Genomic DNA, 22,011 nt, shown 5'->3' on the forward strand with positions numbered 1-22,011 from the left:
GTAGGTACTTGTATATCACATTGAATCACAACATTTAAGTATACACGAAAATTTTGGTCGATGCTATTCGAGTTTTTCTACGTAGGCAGCTCTGTTCAGCTGCTTAGTTGGATTCCGTCTTGGCAAGAAAATTTCGATTTTTACCGGGAGTTTTGTACAAATGAAAGGCCCATATGCAAAGAATCAGCATTTCAGCGCAGAGACACATCTGAAACACAGCTGAAATGAAAAGATGTATTAAATCAATTTATTAGCCATTAAAATTGAGAACTTACCATTTTTTTGTACTTGTAATACTAGGGGAAAATCACATCGCGGTGTGATGTACGTAACAATGACCATAATGACCAACGGTTGGACCTTGCAAAGAATCAGCACTGCTTGTAGAGCGAAATATTTTGCCTGGTAGTATGAAAATTGATTAAAATTATGAAAGGGTATTTCAATAAATTTTATCTTTTATCACCATTATTTGAAGTTCCGTATGAAGAGACGCTACCATTCGAACTGCTATGTTTAGTCCCCATACTCCAATGACAATCGACAGGACAATGAATGGTACAAAGTATAAAATTATTTGATTGAAGTTTTCCTGAAAAAATATTCGCATTACCATGTGAATTTCATAAATTATTCTGGGTGAACATGATAAATTAAATCAAGCGATGCAATGAAGTATGTGACATTTTTCAGTTTACGCCAAATTATTTTATTTTTTCGAAACTTCATCAAAACTTTTAATGCTGGCTGTTTCTAACAACAAAGAGGCTGATGTAGACTAAAAAATGGCCTATTATTCGCAGAGAAAATAATCTAAACTGCCGATAACGACGCGCGAAGTGTTAGTTGCTACAACACCCAAAGACAGTTGGCACATAATACGCTCGGGCATCGGAGCCTCTCGCTAGGGCAAGTTATAAGTGTGGTACTGGCTCGAGGTGAGAATGTCCAAGGGTGAATTATTACTAGTATCCGTACTTGCTAGCTCTAGAGAACGAGATCGGTTAAAAAGTAGTAAAAAGCAGAAAACGAAAAATTGTGGAAACACCAACACTGAAGCACTGGTAATATGCAGTTTGTTCGACTTACAGTGACTCTGCCAAAAGAACCAAGTTAGGAATACAGAGAGAACACGTGGAAGATACCACAACAGATCAAAATACTGGTCGCAGTGATAATCGCCATACAGAGGAAACGACATCTGTAAGGTACCTACTCTTCCAAATCCCGTTACGCCGTCACCGATTGAACAGGGTTCCATAGGAATTATCAGGCGTGCTTTATGGGAGCTCGTTCCACTACGTACAAATTTTTTACCATCCGGCAAAGCTTGCAGATATGTCGGAAGTACAACATGTTCCTGCATCACATTTTATTGACTTTAAAGCAGCATACGATTCAGTCGATCGAACACGGTTTTCTAGACTAACTGGCGCGACTTATCAGGGCTACATTGAGTCGAGTGATGTATTTCGTGCGCATCTCGGGGACATTGTCGAGTACCTTTGAGGTGTAGCGAGCATTGAGACAAGATGACGGCTTATTCTGCATGCTTTTTAACATCGCTCTTGAGGCGGTGATTCCAGAATTTAACATCGAAACAAGAATTTGCAGATGACTTTTATGTCATATCCAGAAATTTTGTGACTGCGGAGATAATCTGCACCAGACTAAAAATAAATACGCCGAAGACCAAATATATGAAAGGTAGATGCTTAAAGGAGACAAACGCGCGCATCACCAACGGTAACGGTTGACAACGATGAACTAAATAGAAGCACGGCCTGATAACGTCACCTTCAATTCCAAATCCTCACTTAACAATGAAGCTATGAAGCTTCGGTTTCAACCGAAGCAGCACCGCTTCGCTTTAAAATTGGCTTCAATCAGCGTCAGTTTCACTTCATCATGACGATCGGTTTTTTAAGTTTCATTTGCACTTTTCTGTCAAATATTCAGTAGAAGGGCAGCAACTTTGAATTCAATTTGAGTAACATTTCCTACAAAGTAGTGCACATTACAATTAATCTAGTCAACATCGACAAATCGTGCCTGACTTTTAATCGTTGACACTTGAAACAGTCACCAGCTTCAGCTGAAGCTTGCTTGAAGTGTTCCGTTTAACAAATAAAATTGGTTGCTTGTTGCTCATGTATGAAGCGAAGGTAAGAGAAATTTAGTTTCGTTTATTTGTTTCGACGATGCCGGGGCTACCTAGAAGTGGTAGATGAGTTCATTATTTGGGATCACTGAAGATTTACCGGTGTTTTCAAGCAGGAAATCGGGTCAACTTTACCTTTCGTAAGTCGATAGGATCAAGAAGCAAACGGCACCATGCGAATCTGATAATGTACAAAACTCTGATTAAACCAGTAGTTATTTATAGACTCCGGAAGGCGTGACGCAGCCCACGGAGGACAGACGGGCCCTTGCAGTGTTCGAGCGAAAGGTTTTGTGAACAATATTTACTAGAGTACAAGCTGAAAGCGGAGAGTGGCTGCAGACACTGCTTGGAGGGATTCTCATTCTACATCTAGCAAAAGCCGGTAGACTACGGTGAATCGGACGACACTGCGATGAAAACGGTTCTGTCCAACAACCCTGCCGGCACAAGAAAGAGCGGCCCGTTCATATTGAAACCGGCTTGCGCCTTGTGAGAAATTGGCGACGAGTGACCCAAAATCGAATTGTAGACGACTGCTTGGAACAGCACGAGCCACCCCGAACTGTGCTGCTGACTACGATGACTACTGCTGATTAATGAATAGCATCATTGTCGGATTCTCTTTCTGGGGCTATGAACCGTTTTAACTTATAGGAAGCACGAAAGGTTTAGCCACAGACTAACATACGTAACACTGATGCCTCTTTCCACATCACCAACAAAAACGATCCAATTTCCACGCAAATTTCACTCTAGCCGAGCCTCAAAGAATACTTCTGCACAAAAACATCTTTCACCTGCGTTGGTGCTGCTATCGCATAACATATTGTTGTTATAGTTGAAAACCGTAATAATCGACTAGCGACATTCGGTTTTATTCTTGTTCTGTGTGTCGCAACTACGTCGCAAGTAGCAGAATGGAGTATAGAGGCGGAGGATGAACAGCTCTATGGCGAACCCAGTATCCATAAGGTGGCTAAAGCTGGACGGATACGATGGGCAGGGCATGTTGCAAGAATGCCGGCCAATTACCCTGCAAAGATGTTTTTGGCCTCAAATCCAGTAGGAGCAAGATGATCAGCGCAGCGCAGCAAGCAAGATGACTAGCGAGATCAGGCGGAGAGTACTCGGTCTCTGAGGAATTGAAGAGCGGTAACCTACAACCTCAGCTCAATTAGCACGAACAGCGAAGAAAGAAATTCAGGACGGAACAATCGGTATAGGACACAGCAAGGAACAAGAAAACGATTAAGGGATAATGATTGGAAACTTGGTACCTGGAATGTCCGAACTCTCCATGAACCGCAGGGGCTGGCTTGCTAGCTCGAGAGCTGCATGAACTCGGAATGGAGATCGCTGCTATTCAGGAAGTTCGGTGGCCAAATTCCGGAGAAAGGGAGTTCCGTGCAGTAGACCCTATTGCAGGCACTTCTTTCAAGTATCACTACTACTACAGTGGCGGTAAGAAAGCAGAACATGGAGTCGGTTTCGTAGTGTTGGGAAAACAAAAGCAACGAGTTATCCGGTGGAGGCCCGTAGATGACCGTATATGCATGTTGAGGATTAAGGGTAAATTCTTCAACTACAGCCTAATCAACTTATACGCATCGACAAATGATAAATCCGATGATGCTAAGGACGAGTTTTACGACAGGCTTGAGAGGACCTATGGAGAGTGCCCAAAACACGACATGAAAATCATCATCGGAGATGCAAATGCGCAGATCGGGAGAAAGGAATTCGTCCGTCCAGTCATTGGAAGACATAGCCTTCATCTGTCGACCAATGATAACGGTCTGAGGCTCATAAATTTTGCCGCGGGCAGAGGAATGGCCATCTGTAGCACCTACTTTCCAAGTTTAAATATTCGGAAACACACCTGGAGGTATCCAAATGGAGACTTTAGCTCTCAGATCGATCATGTCTTGATTGACGGACGACACTTTTCGGATGTTATCGATGTACGGTCTTTTCGGGGATCAAATATCGACTCTGACCACTATCTCGTAGTGAGTAAGATTCGCGCAGAGGACGCTGCGTTTCAACATTCAGCGGTTAACGGCAGACGGCGTAGCAATGGAGTACGCCAGGAAGCTTGACCAACGAATCGCAGAACAGCATGTAGAAGGAGAAGATATATATGGGCTGTGGAAGAACATCAATGGTGCCATCGAAACAACTGCGAGAGAGGTGGTAGGCATAACGCGTGGAAGACAGCGCAACAGCTGGTTTGATGCCGAATGCCAGAGAGTGACAGATGAAAAGAACCAGGTCAGGAGTCGAATGCTCACTGCGGCAACGCGTCAAAACAGAGAGGTACAGAAAGACTAGAGCTGCAGAAAAAAGAATCCATCGTCTAAAGAAACGCGAGTACGAGGAGCACGTGCTCGCCGGCGCAGAGGAGCTATACGCCAGCAACGACACACGGAGTTTCTGTAAAACGGTGAGATGCAGGAATTTTGCCATGCCTGTGATGTGCAATGATAGTGCTGGCAACGCGCTTACCGACAAAACGGCGGTAGCAGCCAGGTGGAAGGAGCACTTCCAGACATTGTTGAATGGAGAGGTAAATGCGGAGTTCAGCAGGGACAGGATAGGAATTGTAAGCGATGGTCAAGCTGTGGAGCCACCAACACAGGAGGTGGTTAAAAAGGCAATCAGTGCGCTGAAAAACGGTAAGGCTGCTGGGAAGGACGGTATCCCGGCTGAGCTTCTAAAAGCGGGGAGCGAGTGGCTGTACGAAGCAATCCGCCGGATCATTGTCAGGATCTGGAAGGAAGAACAAATGCCGGAGGAGTGGTTGTAAGGCCTCATTCGCCCAACTTTCCGAAAGGGACATCGACTGGAGCGTAAAAACTATCGAGGAATTACATTGCTCAATTCTGCCTACAAGGTGCTTTGCCGTATCCTGTTCTGCTGACTGAGACCGTTAGCGAAGTCCTTCGTCGGCGAGTACCAAGCTGGTTTTCGTGAGGGTCGCTCCACGATGGATCAGATGTTTACCTTGCGTAAGTTGCTAGACAAGTTCCGAGAGTACAACTTGCAGACACACCATCTGTTTGTGGACTTTAAAGCGGTGTACGGTTCAGTTAAACGAAATGAGCTGTGGCAGATAATGCTAGAACATGGTTTTCCGAGGAAACTAGTTACGCTGATTCGTGCGACGCTGGACGGATCCAAATCATGCGTTAAAATAGTGGGTGAGACCTCAGCTGCTTTCGGGACGTTGGATGGACTGAAGCAAGGGGATGCACTCTCTAACCTGCTATTCAACATTGCCTTGAAGGTGCATTACGAAGGGCAAACGTGGAAAGGAATGTTACTATCATCACTAAATCTCACATGCTTCTTGGTTTTGCGGATGACGTCGATATCATCGGAATCAACCGTAGAGCAGTGGAAGAGACCTTCAGGCCTTTTGAAAGGGAAGCGGCGAGATTGGGATTTACCATTAACACCGCCAAAACGAAGTACATGGTTGCTGGTAGGAAACATGGGAGCCAAAGTGGAGTTGGTGCCGAGGTGGAGTTACAAAGTTACCAAGTATACAAATATGCTGATATAGTGAAGGTAGTGCAATGTGGCAGGCTACGGTGGGCTGGACACGTGGCCAGAATGCCAGACGAAAGTAGCCAAAACTGTTTTCAGCAGAGAACCAGGGAGATGCCGTAGACTCCGAGGCAGACCCCGCATCCGGTGGGTGTGTGCTGTCGAAGACGATGCACGTTCAGCTGGTGTTCGTGGGGATTGGAGAACGGCAGCCCAGGACCGACGGTACTGGAGGAGCATAATTCGTTCGGCGCAGGATCGGTAACGGACCGTTGCCACTAAAGTAAGTAAGTAAGCCCACAACCGAGTTAACTGGAGAAACCTTGTTCAACAGGTTTTGTCTTACGACGGCAAGGCACTTGAGTGAAGAGCACCGACCAAAACACTGAGGAAAATCCAATTCAAACCTGAAATCCGTTTTATTGTATGCTTACGAAGCTTGGTGCTCTCCGTCGAAGACATCGCGGAAACTACAGGCGTTAACCGTTGCCTGCGATACTGCATTTTGGCTTGCTGACCTTACACTTGAATCTCCAATTCGGAACTTTATCGGGGATCAGCTTTCGATAGAAACAGAGCTGCAAGAGCCTAGGTGGAGATGGATGTTGTGGAAAGGTGTGAATGAAATCTACAGGCATACGTTGGCAGCGTAAGCATATCCAGAGGCTCAAAGGTGGGTACTGCGAATCAGTTAACCGTTAACATTTTAGACAGCGAGTAGCACGTACGCTTGGTCTTAAATGTCTTAGCGCTTTCATTAGCTTCCGATAAGTTAAAGTTCCACTAAATAAACCACTAGCCGCACATGACTGCACAATCTTTTTCAGCCAACGATGTGCAAACTTTTGATGCGAACATTTTTGGCGACAGGGGAAGGCCATGGCAGATACTCGTCAATAGACCAAATCAAGGTGACGTCATCTGGCAGATACTGGCGCCCTTGTTTACAAACAGACCGCAGAATCCAAAAAGTTTCAGCTGTTTAAACGGCAAGTTTGTTGTTTAAACCGAGTTTAAACAGCATTAGGATTAAATTTAAAAGCCATTATGCCTGTAAAATGTTAAAAAACACGCTACATTCGCTATAAACGGAAAGGAAAGTTTTCTAAAATGTAAACAAGGGCGCCACTATCTGTCAATTGACGGTATGATGATTTGATCTATAGTGGAAAAACCCGACTTCACCCGTTTGTACTGTCATGTATCGGCGGCCATGTATCTATGCTAAGTAAGTTGGGCCATGAGAAATTTTACTTTTTTGTCAAAAAGACCGTCATGTTGTGACTGGGGGAATTCTTTCAATAACGGAGTCGAGTAAAAATTGGGATGTTATTGTCAGATTTTGCCGATTGTCTCGGTACTCAGTATTCGTGGACAGATGATTAAAAACCGAAGACGTAAGACCGAATAAAATTTACAAATAAAACATGCAGCGTTTGAAGGAGAGTATAAAAGTCAAAAGTCAAATAATGGGGATAAACTATAAATAATCAATAATATTTAACTGTTGTTTTTCCTTTAATTCCCGCTACTTTCTCATTAGCAGAAGCCTAATTTGTGCGAGAACTGATTTTGATTGAGCTGTTTTGCACAGCCCAATATTCTGTGTTTGATGAATATACTTACAATATCTTCCACAAAGACGACATTGAGACCCAAAAATAGCAAACTTTGCATTATCGGCAGCTGAAGGATCAAAAGCCTTGTAAACAGTAAGCGGTTTCTGAAAACGAAAAGAATATTTATTTCTTATCGTATTATAAAAATACTATTTATTCGTGAGTAATAATAACAAGGTGTGTAGCAATGTGCATAAGGAAGGTTCAAGTATGCATGCTCAATTAAGGAATTAGCTACCATGTATCCTTCTATTATCATTCTATCAACGTCGTCATAAGCAAATTAGTCATCCTCAATTTAATATGCATCATTCAGTCTATTAATAGTGTATTGTGCGTTGTTTATTCGGACCACTCTGTACTGCCTTGGTGATTAAACAACTGTGATTAAGCAACAGGCTTTTAGATCGCGGGAAGGGTGTTTCGCATATTCCCAAACATAATTTTCTCCAAAAGGGTTGCAATTAATAACACAGTTTTTGTTACGTTTGACTTGTTACCTACTTGGTGACAGCCGTCCGTTTCAAGCAGACCAGAAAGCAACAGCATGGCGGTGTTTTGGCGTTAAATGTCTCCGAATCTGTTGATTTGATGAAGCAGTCCTCTCCCCCGACGTAATCTATAAGCAGACTAATGGGAAATTGATTGTGGTGATGTAATAAGTCTAATTAGCAAATCAATCTATTACAGTACATTTGAGCTGCTGACTGGCTGAGTATCAGCAGTTTTTTAATGGAGACATGTTAGTTGGACCAATAAACAATGGGAAAACATTAACGTCCAACTATGAAATTAAAAGAGAACACCGTATTTCACTATGTCATAATGTAACCCGTTGCTAATTAAATATAATCAATCGTGATGAACAAACCTCACAGCCACTTTCTTTTATCATTCGAGACCGGTATGAGCTGCTTACCTGTAAAACACGTAGGCGCAGATCATAAAATAGATATGTGATACCGTATCGCAAATAAAGTACGCCTTGGGTATGAGGATTGACATTATCGCCAGCGCTGCCACTACCTATTGCGAAAGGGTAATTAATGTTTGCGTTAGGACTAGAAAATTACTTCCTTCGATTTATCATAGCAAAGACAGGGAGAGTTACCGGATAGATAAGCAGAACGATGATGGTTTTGGTTTTAAAACGCTTGGGCGAGTGGCTCAGCACCCTCGTTATAGCTCGGCCGCATATCACGAACGTTGCAATACTAAGTACGATTGTTATACCTATGATCACAGTTAAAATAAGATCCAAACCTGCAAAAATGAAATACATATTCCGTTATTTAAAGACTAAAAATTAATTAGGCAGTTAGTACCAGCGATATATTCAATCACTGTCGGCAGTTGACTGGGACACACTCTGGATACTGATTGGTTATTGTCAACCCTACTGTCCTGGGTACTTGCTGTTTCCATCTCCATATTTCGGGCTAGATATAACGGTCGTAGATCACGGGATTGTAAACTGGAGATTTCAATCGAGTTCGGTAGAGTTCAAATCATTGCGAATAGTCCGGTAAATTCTCATTTTGAGTTGGCTCTGCGTAATTGAAAAGAAATACCTAGTTGAAATCAAATTCATAAATTTATTGCGGTTCAGCAAATTAATAGAAAAACCAATTCAATCAAAACTTTTCTGTGGCCTCTATTGCTTTAGGAATCAAGGAGCAGTTTTTTACAGTGAACATAAAAATACAGCCAGAGTCAGAGAGCACCCTAGGCAACGACATATGTAGCTCTATCATCAAGCTTGTTAATTTTTATTGGTATGAATTCGATTGAATGAGTGATACGCACGTCATGGTGAAAATCAGCAGGAATAAATAATTGACGCTTCGCTTGGGCTAGTGCGAGTAATCGATTTGAGTGCTTTTCGCTATTCTGCAAATGGGGCATTCCAAGGTTAATGACGAAAGGATATTAAGTTTTCAAATTGACCTTCTCAAATTTGGCTGAAAATCTGTATGTCTAACACCATAATCAAATCTATTATTTCATGTTGTGCGTTCGCCGTGTTGTATCGCATCTTATTTTTAGAAGGGTGATATATATCTCGCAAAATGCGCATTAGAAAAGGAGATTTCTATCAATGATCTGAAGTTCAGATAGAAATGTTCTGACGTCTTTTAAAATTTCTTTTCATTTCGATGTTTCAATTGGACCGGATGAATAACCGGATTCGAACCCAGCTTTTCCCCCAGGCCTTGTGATTCGGGAATATTGTGTAACCTTTGAGTCACAGCGGATCTCCCACCTTGGGTATAGAGGAACGTTTTAAAAATCTAGTGAGCATTGCCTCAATGACCCTCCCTTTCCCACTTGTTTGCTTGTCAAATTCTATTTTCGTTTGTACTCCGTCTTGTCACTTGCAGGACCACCCTTTTTCTTTAGTTTTTACTTCATAATCAATCAGTAACGCCATTGTCGTTGTACTACTGTTTAGTCGAATTTGAAGAGTGACAGCTTGCAGTAAGTCGAGTCAGAAGAGGTAGGTATTCAACTTCATGTTACCCTAGAAAAGGCTACTGTCTCTTCTAAAAACACAGATTCTGAGGAATTTTCTGGTTCATGGTTCCAGAACTCCGCCAGTGACGGATCTTTGTTGATGAACCTTCACGTGTAGCTCCCCAAAAAAATTAACAAGAGATGGGCAAATTGGATCAGGACCGAAGCTGTCTGTCACAAGCTCCGGATGCCTCCATGACAAATTTGTGGTGGACCCAATCGAGTCTCTTCTGCGCAAATCTTTTTTTTTTGCTTTTAATAACTAAGCAGTTTCAGAATATGTTACATTCTACGAAGTACGGAAGAAGACCTCAATCCTCGGTGTAACGCGATCCGTGCCTAGGGATGAATAACAGCCTGCAACAGTAAAGCCTGTGCAGTAAATTGCTCCCACTGTTCCAAGCTGTTAAAGGACAGTTGGCAATTATTCCCAGCAGATTACTACAAATCTAACTAAAATCATTGATAGTAAAACAAACAACCCCAAAAGTTGTTCTATAGAACACCGAAGAAGGTGTGGAGATGACCTACGGAGGTAGGTCGGAAGTACGTAGTCCGATCGGTACGGACGCTACTGACGGAGTTATGGACGTAGAGTTGGAAGTGGATTTCAACCTCGACAGCATGTTGTTAGAAGGAGGACTCTCGGCTTCGACCCTGATCTTAAACTCACCACGAGGGAATGAGAAGAGTTGCACGGGCAACCTTCCCGATCCGACGACGTTATCTGAGGTCAACGAGTTACCTGAAACCTCCGGCGACGCGGACAAACGACTCTCTAACTTGTAGCGATGACGGCAGAAGTGGTATCGCAGCAGGGTTGCTCTTACGATAAGGAGCAAGGATTCGCCTTTCTGCCGGCCGACCAGCCAGGGCAGCGGAGATCTGGTAGCTAACAAGAGGCAGCGATCGCCTGATACAGCGTCGCCGAACATCAGCAAGAAAGGTTTCATAATGTCCGAGCTCATGAGCCTATTTCGAGCCAGTTTCACTTTAGAACATATCCCAAAGAATTGGCGGAAAGTAAAGGTACGATTTATCCCTAAGGATGGCAAAAGAGACAACCTAGCCTAAGGCTTTCCAATAAGTTTTACATCAACGATTCTTAACCTGATGGAGAAAATTACGGAACACTGTATACGCAATGGGGTTTTAAAGGACGCTTGCGTAGCTTTTCAAAAGGATTTAAGTAACAATGAGTGATTCTCTTTGTCTCTCCTCCCTTACGCTAAGTGATGTCCGAAATTTTCAATTATTCGATTACCGATTAATCGGTTAGCGTTGCATGCAATAATCGCTGAGTTCAGTATTCGTGCTAGAAGTATTCGATTAAAGATATTCGAATATTTCGTTTAATAATTCGATTAACCGCAATTAACCGATTAACGGATTATTCGCATTTTTATTCCCCTTTGAACTATTCGATTAATGAATTACTCGTGCCGGCAGTATTCGATTACAAATTATTCGATTATTGCATGCTCTAATCGAATACTCCATTAATCGAGCAGTTACCGGACATTACTACTTACGCTTATCACATTGATGCAAATGCACTTGAATGCATTTAGTTTTCATAAATCGGTAGCTGGCGTGATTATCTAGCTAATTATTGAGAAAACTTGCGTTGAAGTGCATTCATATTGTTGTGATAATCGAAAGAGAGGAACACCGAAGAAAATCTTTCAATGTTACTAAGGTCGTTATGAAAAATTACGCGAAAACTTTTCGTAGCATGCAAATCAACATGCATATAGTTCAACAAATGTCCCAATGTTGGTTTAGACGGTACTATCAAATGAATTAAAATTGATTCAAAGAAATTGAATCGTCCCTGGCTAGAGTCAGTAGAATTATTGCACTCGCTCCGTAATTGTCCTGTATTTTAATAACCAGCTGCAAGGTCCGTCGATAAAGAAAAGTAAAATCTTAAAGGCGTTTTGTAACCCAAAGCTTTGTTTTCACCCAAATATCAAGAGACGGCACTTTTTGCTTTCCGTGATATTGAAGGCGCTTTTGATAACACGTCCTTCGCATCAAAAAATACGGTTCGGGGAAATCGACCACACTACAATGAGCTGGATTCAAACAATGCTTTCGATGTTCGACAGACATCGCAGCCAGATGTTCGAAGCAGGACTAGTGCTGGGGGCCTATTCATTCTAAACAGATTCTCCCAGCCAAGATTAAATGCGACAAGTTGATCGGTCGACTCTGTGACTCGTACGAGTGCATTTTTTGGATTTCAAATGAAAAACAGTCTTCGACCAACAAAATTGTCACCAACGGCACGAATAAAATGCCTATTTTTTCACAAATACCTACCCAACAATTTTTTTCAATCATTTCGTACATAAATCAAATAAAATGTTTGTCATAGATTATAGTGATCACATCGCAAGTCCATGTTACACGCAATAAACGGCTCGGGTGCATTACGATAGGCAAACAGAATGTTTAGTTTCACTCTGCTGAAGTATAGTCTCCTGAGGAGCTATAGCAAATAGTTATTAAACCGGCAGAGCTTCACAAATGGCAACCCCGCCCATTGACCTAGTGTGGTGGATGCGGATTGCACTGAGCTGAGGGACATCATCAAACAGTGACACTGTGCCGTGCCGGGACGGTTTTATCGGACATGTCCGTAACATTAAACAACACAAACATGGATCTTACCAGTTGCACCGCGGCGTTGTGACGATTTATTTACAAACAATCTACTTAGTAAGGTTTCCAATATTGTCTCCTGTACTTGGCCGGAGCGCGCTTATATTTTGATGGACATGGCAGCCGATGATGGAATTGAACATACGCAACGCACTCTCGGAACTGCGGTTATGCTTCTACTGCATCTACAAGAATGTCACTGAACCTCGCATGGACGGTTCATCACGTTTTCGGGCGCCGCGCGATGTGCATTGAATTTAAAAAAATTGTTGCTAGCTTGGAGGCTAACCTTGATAGATGGCCGCCCAGGAGATTTGGCGTTGAAGGAAGTTTACACGGAAAAAGACGGTCAATGCTTATTTACCTGTTTTAGATACCTTTTTGATGCCTTTGATACCTGTTTTTTCAGCTCAGCTCAGCTAATCTCATATGTTTGCCGCATAAGAATAGCTTGAATAATTATAATAAAGCTCAGCTGTTCGAATAAATTTTTCTTGTAATTCGCTACATCTACAGATTGTGTCAATTGTCTGTGCTGGTAAATATTGCACTATTCAACATTGTACCAAAAATTAGTTAGTTAGTTCGAGATCCTAAGTTTGGTTTCGTTCCGCTCCGGTCTGAGCCGGCTCTGTACCACAGTTATGACTCGGAAGCGCGCGTAAAAAGTTACCACACTGCCATCACACTCCTCGATATTTATTTAGAAAACTTTATTTCGTGCATTAGGTGAATTGAACAAACTCTTACGAAATGTACCTAAATGCATAAAGGTTGTAATTCATCAGAACAATCCAGAAGCAAATGTTTATTATTTTCACGCGTCTGTTTCACTAACTCAGTAATATAAACCGCGAGAAAAAGAAAACACCATGTACGTCATATAACACTTTTGTTATTATTTCAAAACAATTTCTAATTGATAATAAAAAAAATAGTTTCGTTTTTTTCGTTACTCTTTTCATTTTCTCTTTTCTTTACTTTACTTTTTCATCAGTTGCCTTTGCCGTACCCTTGTCGCTACCGACTTCAAAATGTAAAGTCAATCAGAGGTTCGGATGGCTGGGCCTGGGCGGATGAGCGGAAGTTGAGCAATATCGGTGTATCTGTATGATCATGAAGGTCTCTTTATCTAGCGCCAGTTGGCGAAAATCGGAGTCGGTTTTCGATATGTACCCTATTGGTCTCGCAATCGTTGATAATAACAGTAAAAATAAAAAATGCAGATCATTTTTCTCAGTAAAGATTCGACTGATTCGCATGTTCTTAAAACATAACAAAAAATATCGAGGGCACTTCCACCCGATGTAGAAAAAACGTTTTTAGTGATGATGCAACCGATTTTTATACTTAATGCTGATTGAAAGAAGCAAATTGTTATATTGTTATATATAAATTGATAAAGAAAAAAGAAATATTTTAATTTATTTTCGTAAGAATATGTTTTTTTTTACTTTTCTTTATAATTGTCCACAAGCAGGAAAGTTTTTGTGAAACACTTTTTCCGATTGAGTAATTCTCGTTGAAACGCAGCCACTGCTGACACAAGGATTGGACTTGTGTTCAAATATTGGAACTTTTGCATCAACCAATTAGAAAATGATTTTTTAACCAGAATTACACTGTTAATACATCGACACAGTGGAATAAAAAAAAATAAAAGTTTGTATCTCCCTAATAGGTGAATTCACGGTCACTCTAATAGTGCAGAAAGATGCGCTAAATTTTATTATTAAACTTCTTCGAAGACACCACCTTTGAAAAATTACGCATTTTTAACCCAATTGCTAATGTCCGCACATTTTCGAAACCGGACCAACAGTTGATAATTGCAAAGTAGATTGCTTTTCAATCATTGTCAGGGAGCTGCAGACGATCCTGCGCGTTTGATGTCCAGTAAATTAATTTTTCTCGCATTTTTTTTTTGTTAGATTATAGTCACTTTAGCAGCATGGGTCATTCGTAACTTCTGCGGGGTTGGGATTTGAACCCGGGTCCTCGGCGTGAGACGCGTGAATGCTAACCACTACACCGGGACTGGCCCCTAGAATTTTCTCGCATTTGAAAATTCAGTTGAAGTTTTTGGAGTCATTTTTTTACACGATTTCTCAACTTCCCGAGCTTAGGCGATAGAACTGTATCAAGGTCTGAGAACTTAATCGATAAAGTTTGTTTTTGAGCCACTTAGAACCTGCCTAAAGTCGTCCTATAACACAACCTTTCTGATATTTTCTTCGGTTAAGTTGTTTTTTTTTTAAGTTTCCTTGATTAGACAGCTTAAAATGCCAGATAAAAGTGTTTTGCGATAAAGCTCTTTCTTTTGGGATTTGATTGAGGTCTAGGGTTTATTTCTAATTCCCGTCGTAGTAAGTTAAGCCATTCTAATTTTCATCATTTGTTGGATGGACTTAATGAACACTCCAAAAGTTCTTGTGCTGATTTGACTAAAACACACTTACCTTCCGATCCGTGAACTTTGAAATCACTGAAAAGTGATTACTAAAGCATATTATTGAAATTACGCAACTGACTTTATTTCTAAAATTAGTCGTACCCTTTTAAAATCCGGCCATCAAAATTTTTCATCTTCCGAACTACAAATCACAGCAATGTTTACGAAGCTAATGTGTATATATTTGTGTAGGATGGCATGACAAATGTTATTCTGCAAAATTTCTGCAAGTCAGGCAAGATTTCCTAACTGGAAAATAACGACAATGCCTTGCGTGAGTTATTTTCATTTATGAATGACGAAAATTAAAACGATTAGTCGACATTTTCTTCTTCGTCGCACGAAAAAACGTAGGAAATTTGGCTGGTAGGACTTCTTTAATGATAAAAAGCATTTAAATAGATCTCAGCTCACTTTGATTGATTGCGTATGATAGACAACAAACTAAAATATTAGGCAATAACTAGTTTTGCATTGTGTGTCATGAATATGCTGATATTTTTAATAATTTGTGTTGGATAGGACGGGAATAGGCAATTACGACGAAGCACCAACATACTCTATATAAGGAGGAAGGCGTATCAATTCGAGAAATCGAGAATGGATTTTGCTGTTAAGTTTGCTGGAGCTTGGTTTTTGGCTGCATAGCTGTTGCAAATTGGTATCCAAAATTCTATTCGAATTCTTCTTGTCAGCAACACAGCTGCAAGTGAGCATTGGCAGTATTTTAAGAGGTTTAGTTGAAAGGCAGCGAAAGTGGCACTTAGGGTCATTTAAACACGTTGAACACGTAAGCAAAGCAAAGTCTAGGTACTACATTCCGTTATCGAAACTTGGCCTGTTTTTTTATACGACAGACTTCGCACCCAGCTGTTAGAGTGCACTAGTGCAGGACAATTGCAGGGCCAGTTGCTACGATCCTATTGACTCTAACAGCCGCTCCCAGTCGAGATTCGAACATACGACGACTGGCTTATTAGCAGGGCCCGGCAGCGCGAAACAAATAAATGAAATTGACTTTCTCTTACCTTCGCTTCATACATGAAGTGACTTGCTTCGTTTGTTGAACTGAACGTTTCAAGCAAGCTTCAGTTGAAGTTGATGGCTGCTTCATTTGACGACGGCAGAAAGTCAGACACGATTTGTCGATATTGACCAGGTTAACTTTAATATGCGTTGCATTGTAGGAATTGTTACTCAAATTCAATTCATTTGCTTTCATAGTTGCTGGTCTTCTTCTGAATATTTGATAGAAAAGTACTACTGGAAAGTTGAAACTGATCGTCATGACGAAGTGAAACCCGTTTTGCTGACGCTGACTGAAGCTAGTTTGAAACTGAAGCAGTGCTGATTCTGTAGAAACCGAAGCTTCACTGCTTCATTTATGAGTGACGCTATGCAATTGAAGGTGACATTGTAGGGCCCTGCTTATTAGACCAGCGTCATACCTCGGAGCCAACTGGGAGGCAGGGTTGTGTAAAATAACAATTTCGAAATCATTAGAAAATGTTGAAATAAAAATTTTAAAAAGCTTGGTTGGAAGTATGCCTAAAAGGATATTCCGGGTTATCGAGCGTGCAGGAAAACTGATAATATCGAATATGAATTGAACAATTTAGTTTGACTATAGAAAAGAGGCACTGAATTTTTTGACTCAACAATTTCTACAATTGTTTTATAATATTCATTTGTATTACTAATTACTTGCAGAGAAAGAATTATTTCTTATAACTTTCTACAATTGGACTAACAACTACATTTATCTGATCTAAGTCTGATGACATGTGTGTGAGGCTATAGAAAATAGTCGTAGTGTTTTCATGTGCATTTTGACTGAATTAAGGGTCAAACCAAGGGACTGGCAACGCTATCCTTACTCTATGTGTTTGACGGTAGCCAACATCTATTGCCGGCGTGGGTATTATTTGCAAAAATCTGGTTAAGATTTGAAAATAATACCCATCTGCCAGCATACTGGCTTTGCAGAGTGAAACGAACAGAACGTATAGCGGTATCATGCTGTTTCATTTACGCAAATGGTTAGATGTTGACTGCATAAGCATGGCTGCCTAGCAGTACCGTGGGTCAAACAGAATGCTGCACTGAACCAATTTATCATTTAATGTATAGGTACTGGAAAAATCACATAGCTACACATCTTTCAAAAACCAATTCATATTATGTGTGTCCAATAAGGCTTATGTGAAAAACATATGAAATTTATTATGACGTATTAATAGTATTTATTACCCATATTATTCATGAACGCACATAACGTGTTGGCACATGAATGTTACGTGATTTTCAGATGTGAAAATTTGGACGCAGCAAGATGGCGAAATCAGTTATTGGAGGTGCCGGCGTTTTTAGAAAATCTATTAGGAAGTTTTCTACGTGAGTTCATTAAATATTGTTTGAAATTGATACTAAACCTGGTTTTGTTTTTAGAGTATGGTATTCAACCGTTAAAACTGTGAATTACGTTTTCATTAGAAGATGTGAACCGGAAAAACTGTTAGTAATGTAATATTGGTAAGTATTCTGTAATTTTTTTTTGTAAAAAATATCTCTTATGGTAGTTGTAACTAACAGAAACATTATCAACACGAAGCTTGCAGGTGTTCCGATCCTGAAGATCAGATAAAACATTAGACAAAAGATGCAATGCGTTGCAATCACAGTTATGAAGGCGGCGAAGGTGAATTGCAGTGAAGGAGCGATCGAAAAATCGAATGTCCGGGATTAGTAATCGGATTTGATATTGATTTGCCAAGTCTGAAAAAGAGAACTATTCGTTATCGTTGATAACTTGTTCAATTTCGAACTCAAGGTGATTTCATTAAGAAATATCCATTAGCGGCTTAATAAGCATTGTTTTTTTTTTATTTTGGCAGGAAAACTACTTTATCTGTAAAACTGGTCAACCGTCCCGGAATAATTACTTCTACATTAGTGTTGGACAATCGTCAATCGTCAACGTTAGCATCCTAGAGCAGGGGTGGTTTGTGGTGTTTCAAGCAGTCGTCTCCGTGCAACTCGATCTTTCTTGACCTGGTCGAGCCATCTTGCACATTGAGCCTGTCCCTGATGCCGGTGGGATTGTTCAAGAAAAATGTTTTCGTCACACTGTCGACTGTCGTCTGGAATCCTTACGACGTGTCGGGCCCACAGTAGTCTACTGACTTTCGGCAGATGAACAATGGGAATCTCTCCTAGCAGTACCTGTAGCTCATGAATCATAGGTCTCCGACACTCGTCAATCGTCTGTTGTAAATTTAAGCCGACGATTTGCACAGTACAAGAAAACACAATCATATGTGTCTTGTCTATAGACTGTTTTGAACAATTTGATTCTAAATGTAAATCCGTGGACAGGATTCTATCGATTTCTACGAAATTAGCTATCCTTTAAGCAGGTGTAGGAGTATCGACACATTCTTCTTGTGCCACCCGCTAGAGCGATCGAATTGTTTATTAAAACGACATATTACTTGTTTGGTTTACCATATTCTATTGTACCATTGCTATCCTAACATATTTGATAGTTAATATAATCATAATATGCTATTGTTAATTGGTTAGTTAATTTTTTGAGCCAAGTTGAATACACCGTCGCAGTTAAGGGCATGTGTGAACAATGTGGTATATCTTCAAAAGTAACATTTTTTATTAACTTCAGGATAAAAGCGTGGCGAAACGAAGCAAAGCATAAGCATTTTGAGCAATTCTCTTTTTACGTAAATGCTTCGATTCAATTTGTTTTGCAACAAATTTTTGTAATTATATAAATTATACAAAAAGATTCCAAAATCAGTGATATTCAACTGCGCAATAATAATGATTAAGTTTATCTTCAATATGATTTCTGATAATTTTTTCAAGGTTTAGGTTACAAAGCGAGAAACTTCATATCGCTCATTCGTATCGTCATAACTGAAGAGAATGAGACATTTTCTTTGCAACTCAAAATTATAAAATATGCAGTTTCGATAAACATTACAGAAGATATACAGCTATCAAAGCGCATTCTATAGTAGAAATCATTTGAATCAATGCAATGAATAATCTGCCAATCAAGATTTTTCGCGTAGGCGATCAATTTTACGTCGGTATAAATCTTTAATTCAAAATAGCAAGTTTGTATTATATTTAATCAAATCAATCAAATAAAGATTGTTAAGTGATTAACTTGGTTTTTTATTTATTGTAAATGCATATATTTTCCAAAAACATAAAAACCATTATACAAGCACGTGTAATGCATTAATAGAATCCACTAACTTTTATTTGATTGAACCACTTAAAAGTAATGTGCTTATTCCAATGAATATAAATAAAATTTATTCTTGAATGTTTATATGACATTCACATGAATATTATTAGAAAAGCTTTATGGAAAAAATCTATATGTGTTTCCCAATAACTTTTACTTGAAAACTTGGTTCAGTGTGCGCCAACGCGTCCGTCAGCGTTATTTTGACAGTTTTCTCATGGGTTTACTGTAAAGTGACCAGATTTTTTTTTTGGATGAATGCGGGACATATTTGGCTTATTTGCTAAATCGGTTCGGTAGTAAAGATGGGATCATTTAGAAATTTGGCACTTTATTTTGGCGATAGTGGCGCTCCCAGTGCAGTGGCTGTGGATGCTAGCTTTTGTCAGCGTTGTGTTATTTGTGAACAGTTCTGCTCGGTATATATTTTTTGTAGTTTAAAGGTAACGTGGTTATGTAGGACGAGAAATGTGTGCGGTCACCGGCAGAATCTATCAGCGTCGGCTCGGGAGTTGGCGGGACTGAGGGATTGTTCTAAAAAAAGGTGTGGTGTGAGTAATTGAGGGGTACAAGGAAACTCTCAGAACTGTCCGTAAGGCGCAGGCCTGACGCCGGAGTTGAATTCTTGATCGTCAACTGCGGTTGAGAGTCATTCGGAAAGTCAAGGCTGATCTCAGCATCACGGATTGTACTTTGGCAAAAAAAACTGAATACTGACCGCTGCACTGTACGGCGAATCCGCCTCGGAATGACTACAAGTGTTACTGAGTAAATGGGGGAGCCCAACAGAAGCCTCAAACAATAAACAAAGGCTAGAATCCGATCTTGTGGGCTGTGCGGTCGGGTAGTGACGAAACGCGATGCATGTGTCTGACTCGATGGTGAATAAACTTCCGAGAAGGCCGATTTCAGCCAAACCCAGAGGTTAAATTCTTCATGCTTTGGCTCACGGTAGGGTTTGTAGCAGATTCGAGATTGGTTTTGGGGATGGGTTCGTGATAAAAGGTCATGACTTGGCAAGGGATCTGTTTCATTGGCATCCGTGTGAAAACCAGTGTTTTGTGACGGTTAAGAATTCGGAGATACACAGGGGTAGGTGCCTCACCAGGCGGATTTTGCCTTTTATCAAGTTCCATGACAGCCTGCCACAGTTTCGGACAATGGACTTCAGTTCATCTCAAAAGAGCCGAGTGCACCAAATTGTCTCCGGGTTCGTCCAATATTGAAAGACTGCGGGATAATAAAGCGAAAGCTGAAGATAAAGAGAACAGTCACCTGCGACATTGGTCAGATGAGGAGTTCGAAGTGCCGGCTGGCCGGGGCCGTGATTGGGGAGGGTGTCCACCAGCTGACGAGCGATGTCAGCAAAAGGTTTTTTTCATACAATGTAACATAATTTCCTATGTTTCATCCTTAGAAACTGTTTTGAGTAAAAAAAAAAATAATGCGGGACACTTTCCGGGACGCTTAGTAATTCGGGACAAGCCATGCAAATCCGGGACGTCTGGTCAGCCTAGTTTACTGTCAAATTGACGCTGACCGATGGCGATGCGTTGACGCTGCATTCGTTTTGACCCTTTACGCAATTTTAATCCGTTAAGCATCGCTTGAATGCTCAACAAAGGAGATGTAAATTTGGTCAAACTTCGCAGATATCGAATGGAAAAATGTGTTCAAACATTTTGCATTCTGAATGGTTCCATATTAATTCCATACGTGTTAGCATTGGGATTCTACATGACTACCTTGGTATTTCAGGTGTTCGTTTTGCATCTGTTTGGTTTGAAAGTTCAAGTTCAACAACGAAAGTCAAAAATGGAAAGCATGAAAAATTAATGGGAGGATTAGATATTTTGAAGGTTAATTGCGGCGAACAGCTGCACACGAAGAAAAGAAGAAGCCAACCACCAACAGCTGTGACGATACCTCGAAACGGTTGTTGATTCACGTAGATGATGTAAAGAAATTAATCATACATTTTGTGGCAAAGTTCAAATGTAACATACATGTATAAAATTGAGCCCAAGGCCCACGCCTGTTTGCTTAGCAAACAATTATTTCCTGCGGTCAAAAGTAATATTGCGAGAGTAACAGTTAGCATTATACTGAACTGAACGTCCATGATCCACAACATCGACAAAACTTGCTTGCACATTAACCATTGCCTTGCAGGTATTACTTTTGAATCAGCACTAGTCAAAGTGGGTTTCTTGCAAGTCTATACTAGAAGCGTGTAAAAACCGAACCGCGGGTTGCGTACCACTCAGAGGCTCTGTGCACATCGTGTATCGTAAAACAGTTCGACAAACCTTCCGTGCTGAACCGGCGATCATGGCAGCATCTAACCGAGAGTGAAAACAGCCCGGGTTGCTCATATAAGTACTGGCGGCTTTAATAATGTTTTCTGCTATAACCCTTCACGTGATTATGTCACACAGATTTTTCTTAACTTGTTTCGCTAATGTTGTACCACTTTTAAAGCTGCCTGTTGCTCAACTGTTTATCTTACAATGTCTGCATTCAGTGCTCGCAGCGCTTCTTCCTTGTTTTAATTTTACTACCAACGCACATTGAACCACATTGGCGAGGTTCGCACTAGGTCACTTTTATTTTTCATTCTTATTCCCATTGCCAATATTTCGCAATCTCAGTTCTGCTGCTTGAGCTGCAATGATTAACAACGGTACCAACGAATGGTCAACAAATTCAAATTTGTACACCACCTTTTAACACACTACAGAGCATGAAGGCTCACACAGCACGGTCTACCATG

General features: G+C 40.7%; 1 protein-coding gene across 2 annotated transcripts; it reads right to left on the minus strand.

The window, feature by feature from the left end:
- Positions 1 to 52: 52 nt before the first annotated feature.
- Positions 53 to 22,011, minus strand: LOC128741536 (organic solute transporter alpha-like protein). 2 transcript variants are annotated; one of them, XM_053837422.1, is made up of 9 exons: positions 21,962 to 22,011; positions 8,658 to 8,881; positions 8,444 to 8,595; positions 8,252 to 8,358; positions 7,837 to 7,962; positions 7,340 to 7,436; positions 467 to 592; positions 276 to 402; positions 53 to 219 (listed from the first exon to the last, which is right to left on the minus strand). In XM_053837422.1, exons 2-9 carry the CDS (start codon positions 8,761 to 8,763, stop codon positions 104 to 106), a joined length of 957 nt encoding a protein of 318 aa, XP_053693397.1. In that variant the 5' UTR covers positions 8,764 to 8,881; positions 21,962 to 22,011; the 3' UTR covers positions 53 to 103. The 2 variants fall into 2 exon arrangements, with proteins under 2 accessions (XP_053693397.1, XP_053693396.1); XM_053837421.1 differs by having other exon boundaries at positions 21,548 to 21,981.

The sequence above is a fragment of the Sabethes cyaneus genome, chromosome 3, assembly GCF_943734655.1.
Source record: "Sabethes cyaneus chromosome 3, idSabCyanKW18_F2, whole genome shotgun sequence".
Classification (NCBI taxonomy): Eukaryota; Metazoa; Arthropoda; class Insecta; order Diptera; family Culicidae; genus Sabethes; species Sabethes cyaneus.

What these genes read in the sequence shown, in the direction of transcription:
- LOC128741536 (XM_053837422.1), bottom strand. Translation starts at nt 8,763, where the DNA reads ATGGAGATGGAAACAGCAAGTACCCAGGACAGTAGGGTTGACAATAAC. An exon ending in TGCGCCTACGTGTTTTACAG is followed by an intron (nt 7,963 to 8,251) that starts GTAAGCAGCTCA and finishes ATTTCCCATTAG; the next exon opens with TCTGCTTATAGATTACGTCG. An exon ending in TCGTCTTTGTGGAAGATATT is followed by an intron (nt 593 to 7,339) that starts GTAAGTATATTC and finishes ATATTTTTTCAG; the next exon opens with GAAAACTTCAATCAAATAAT.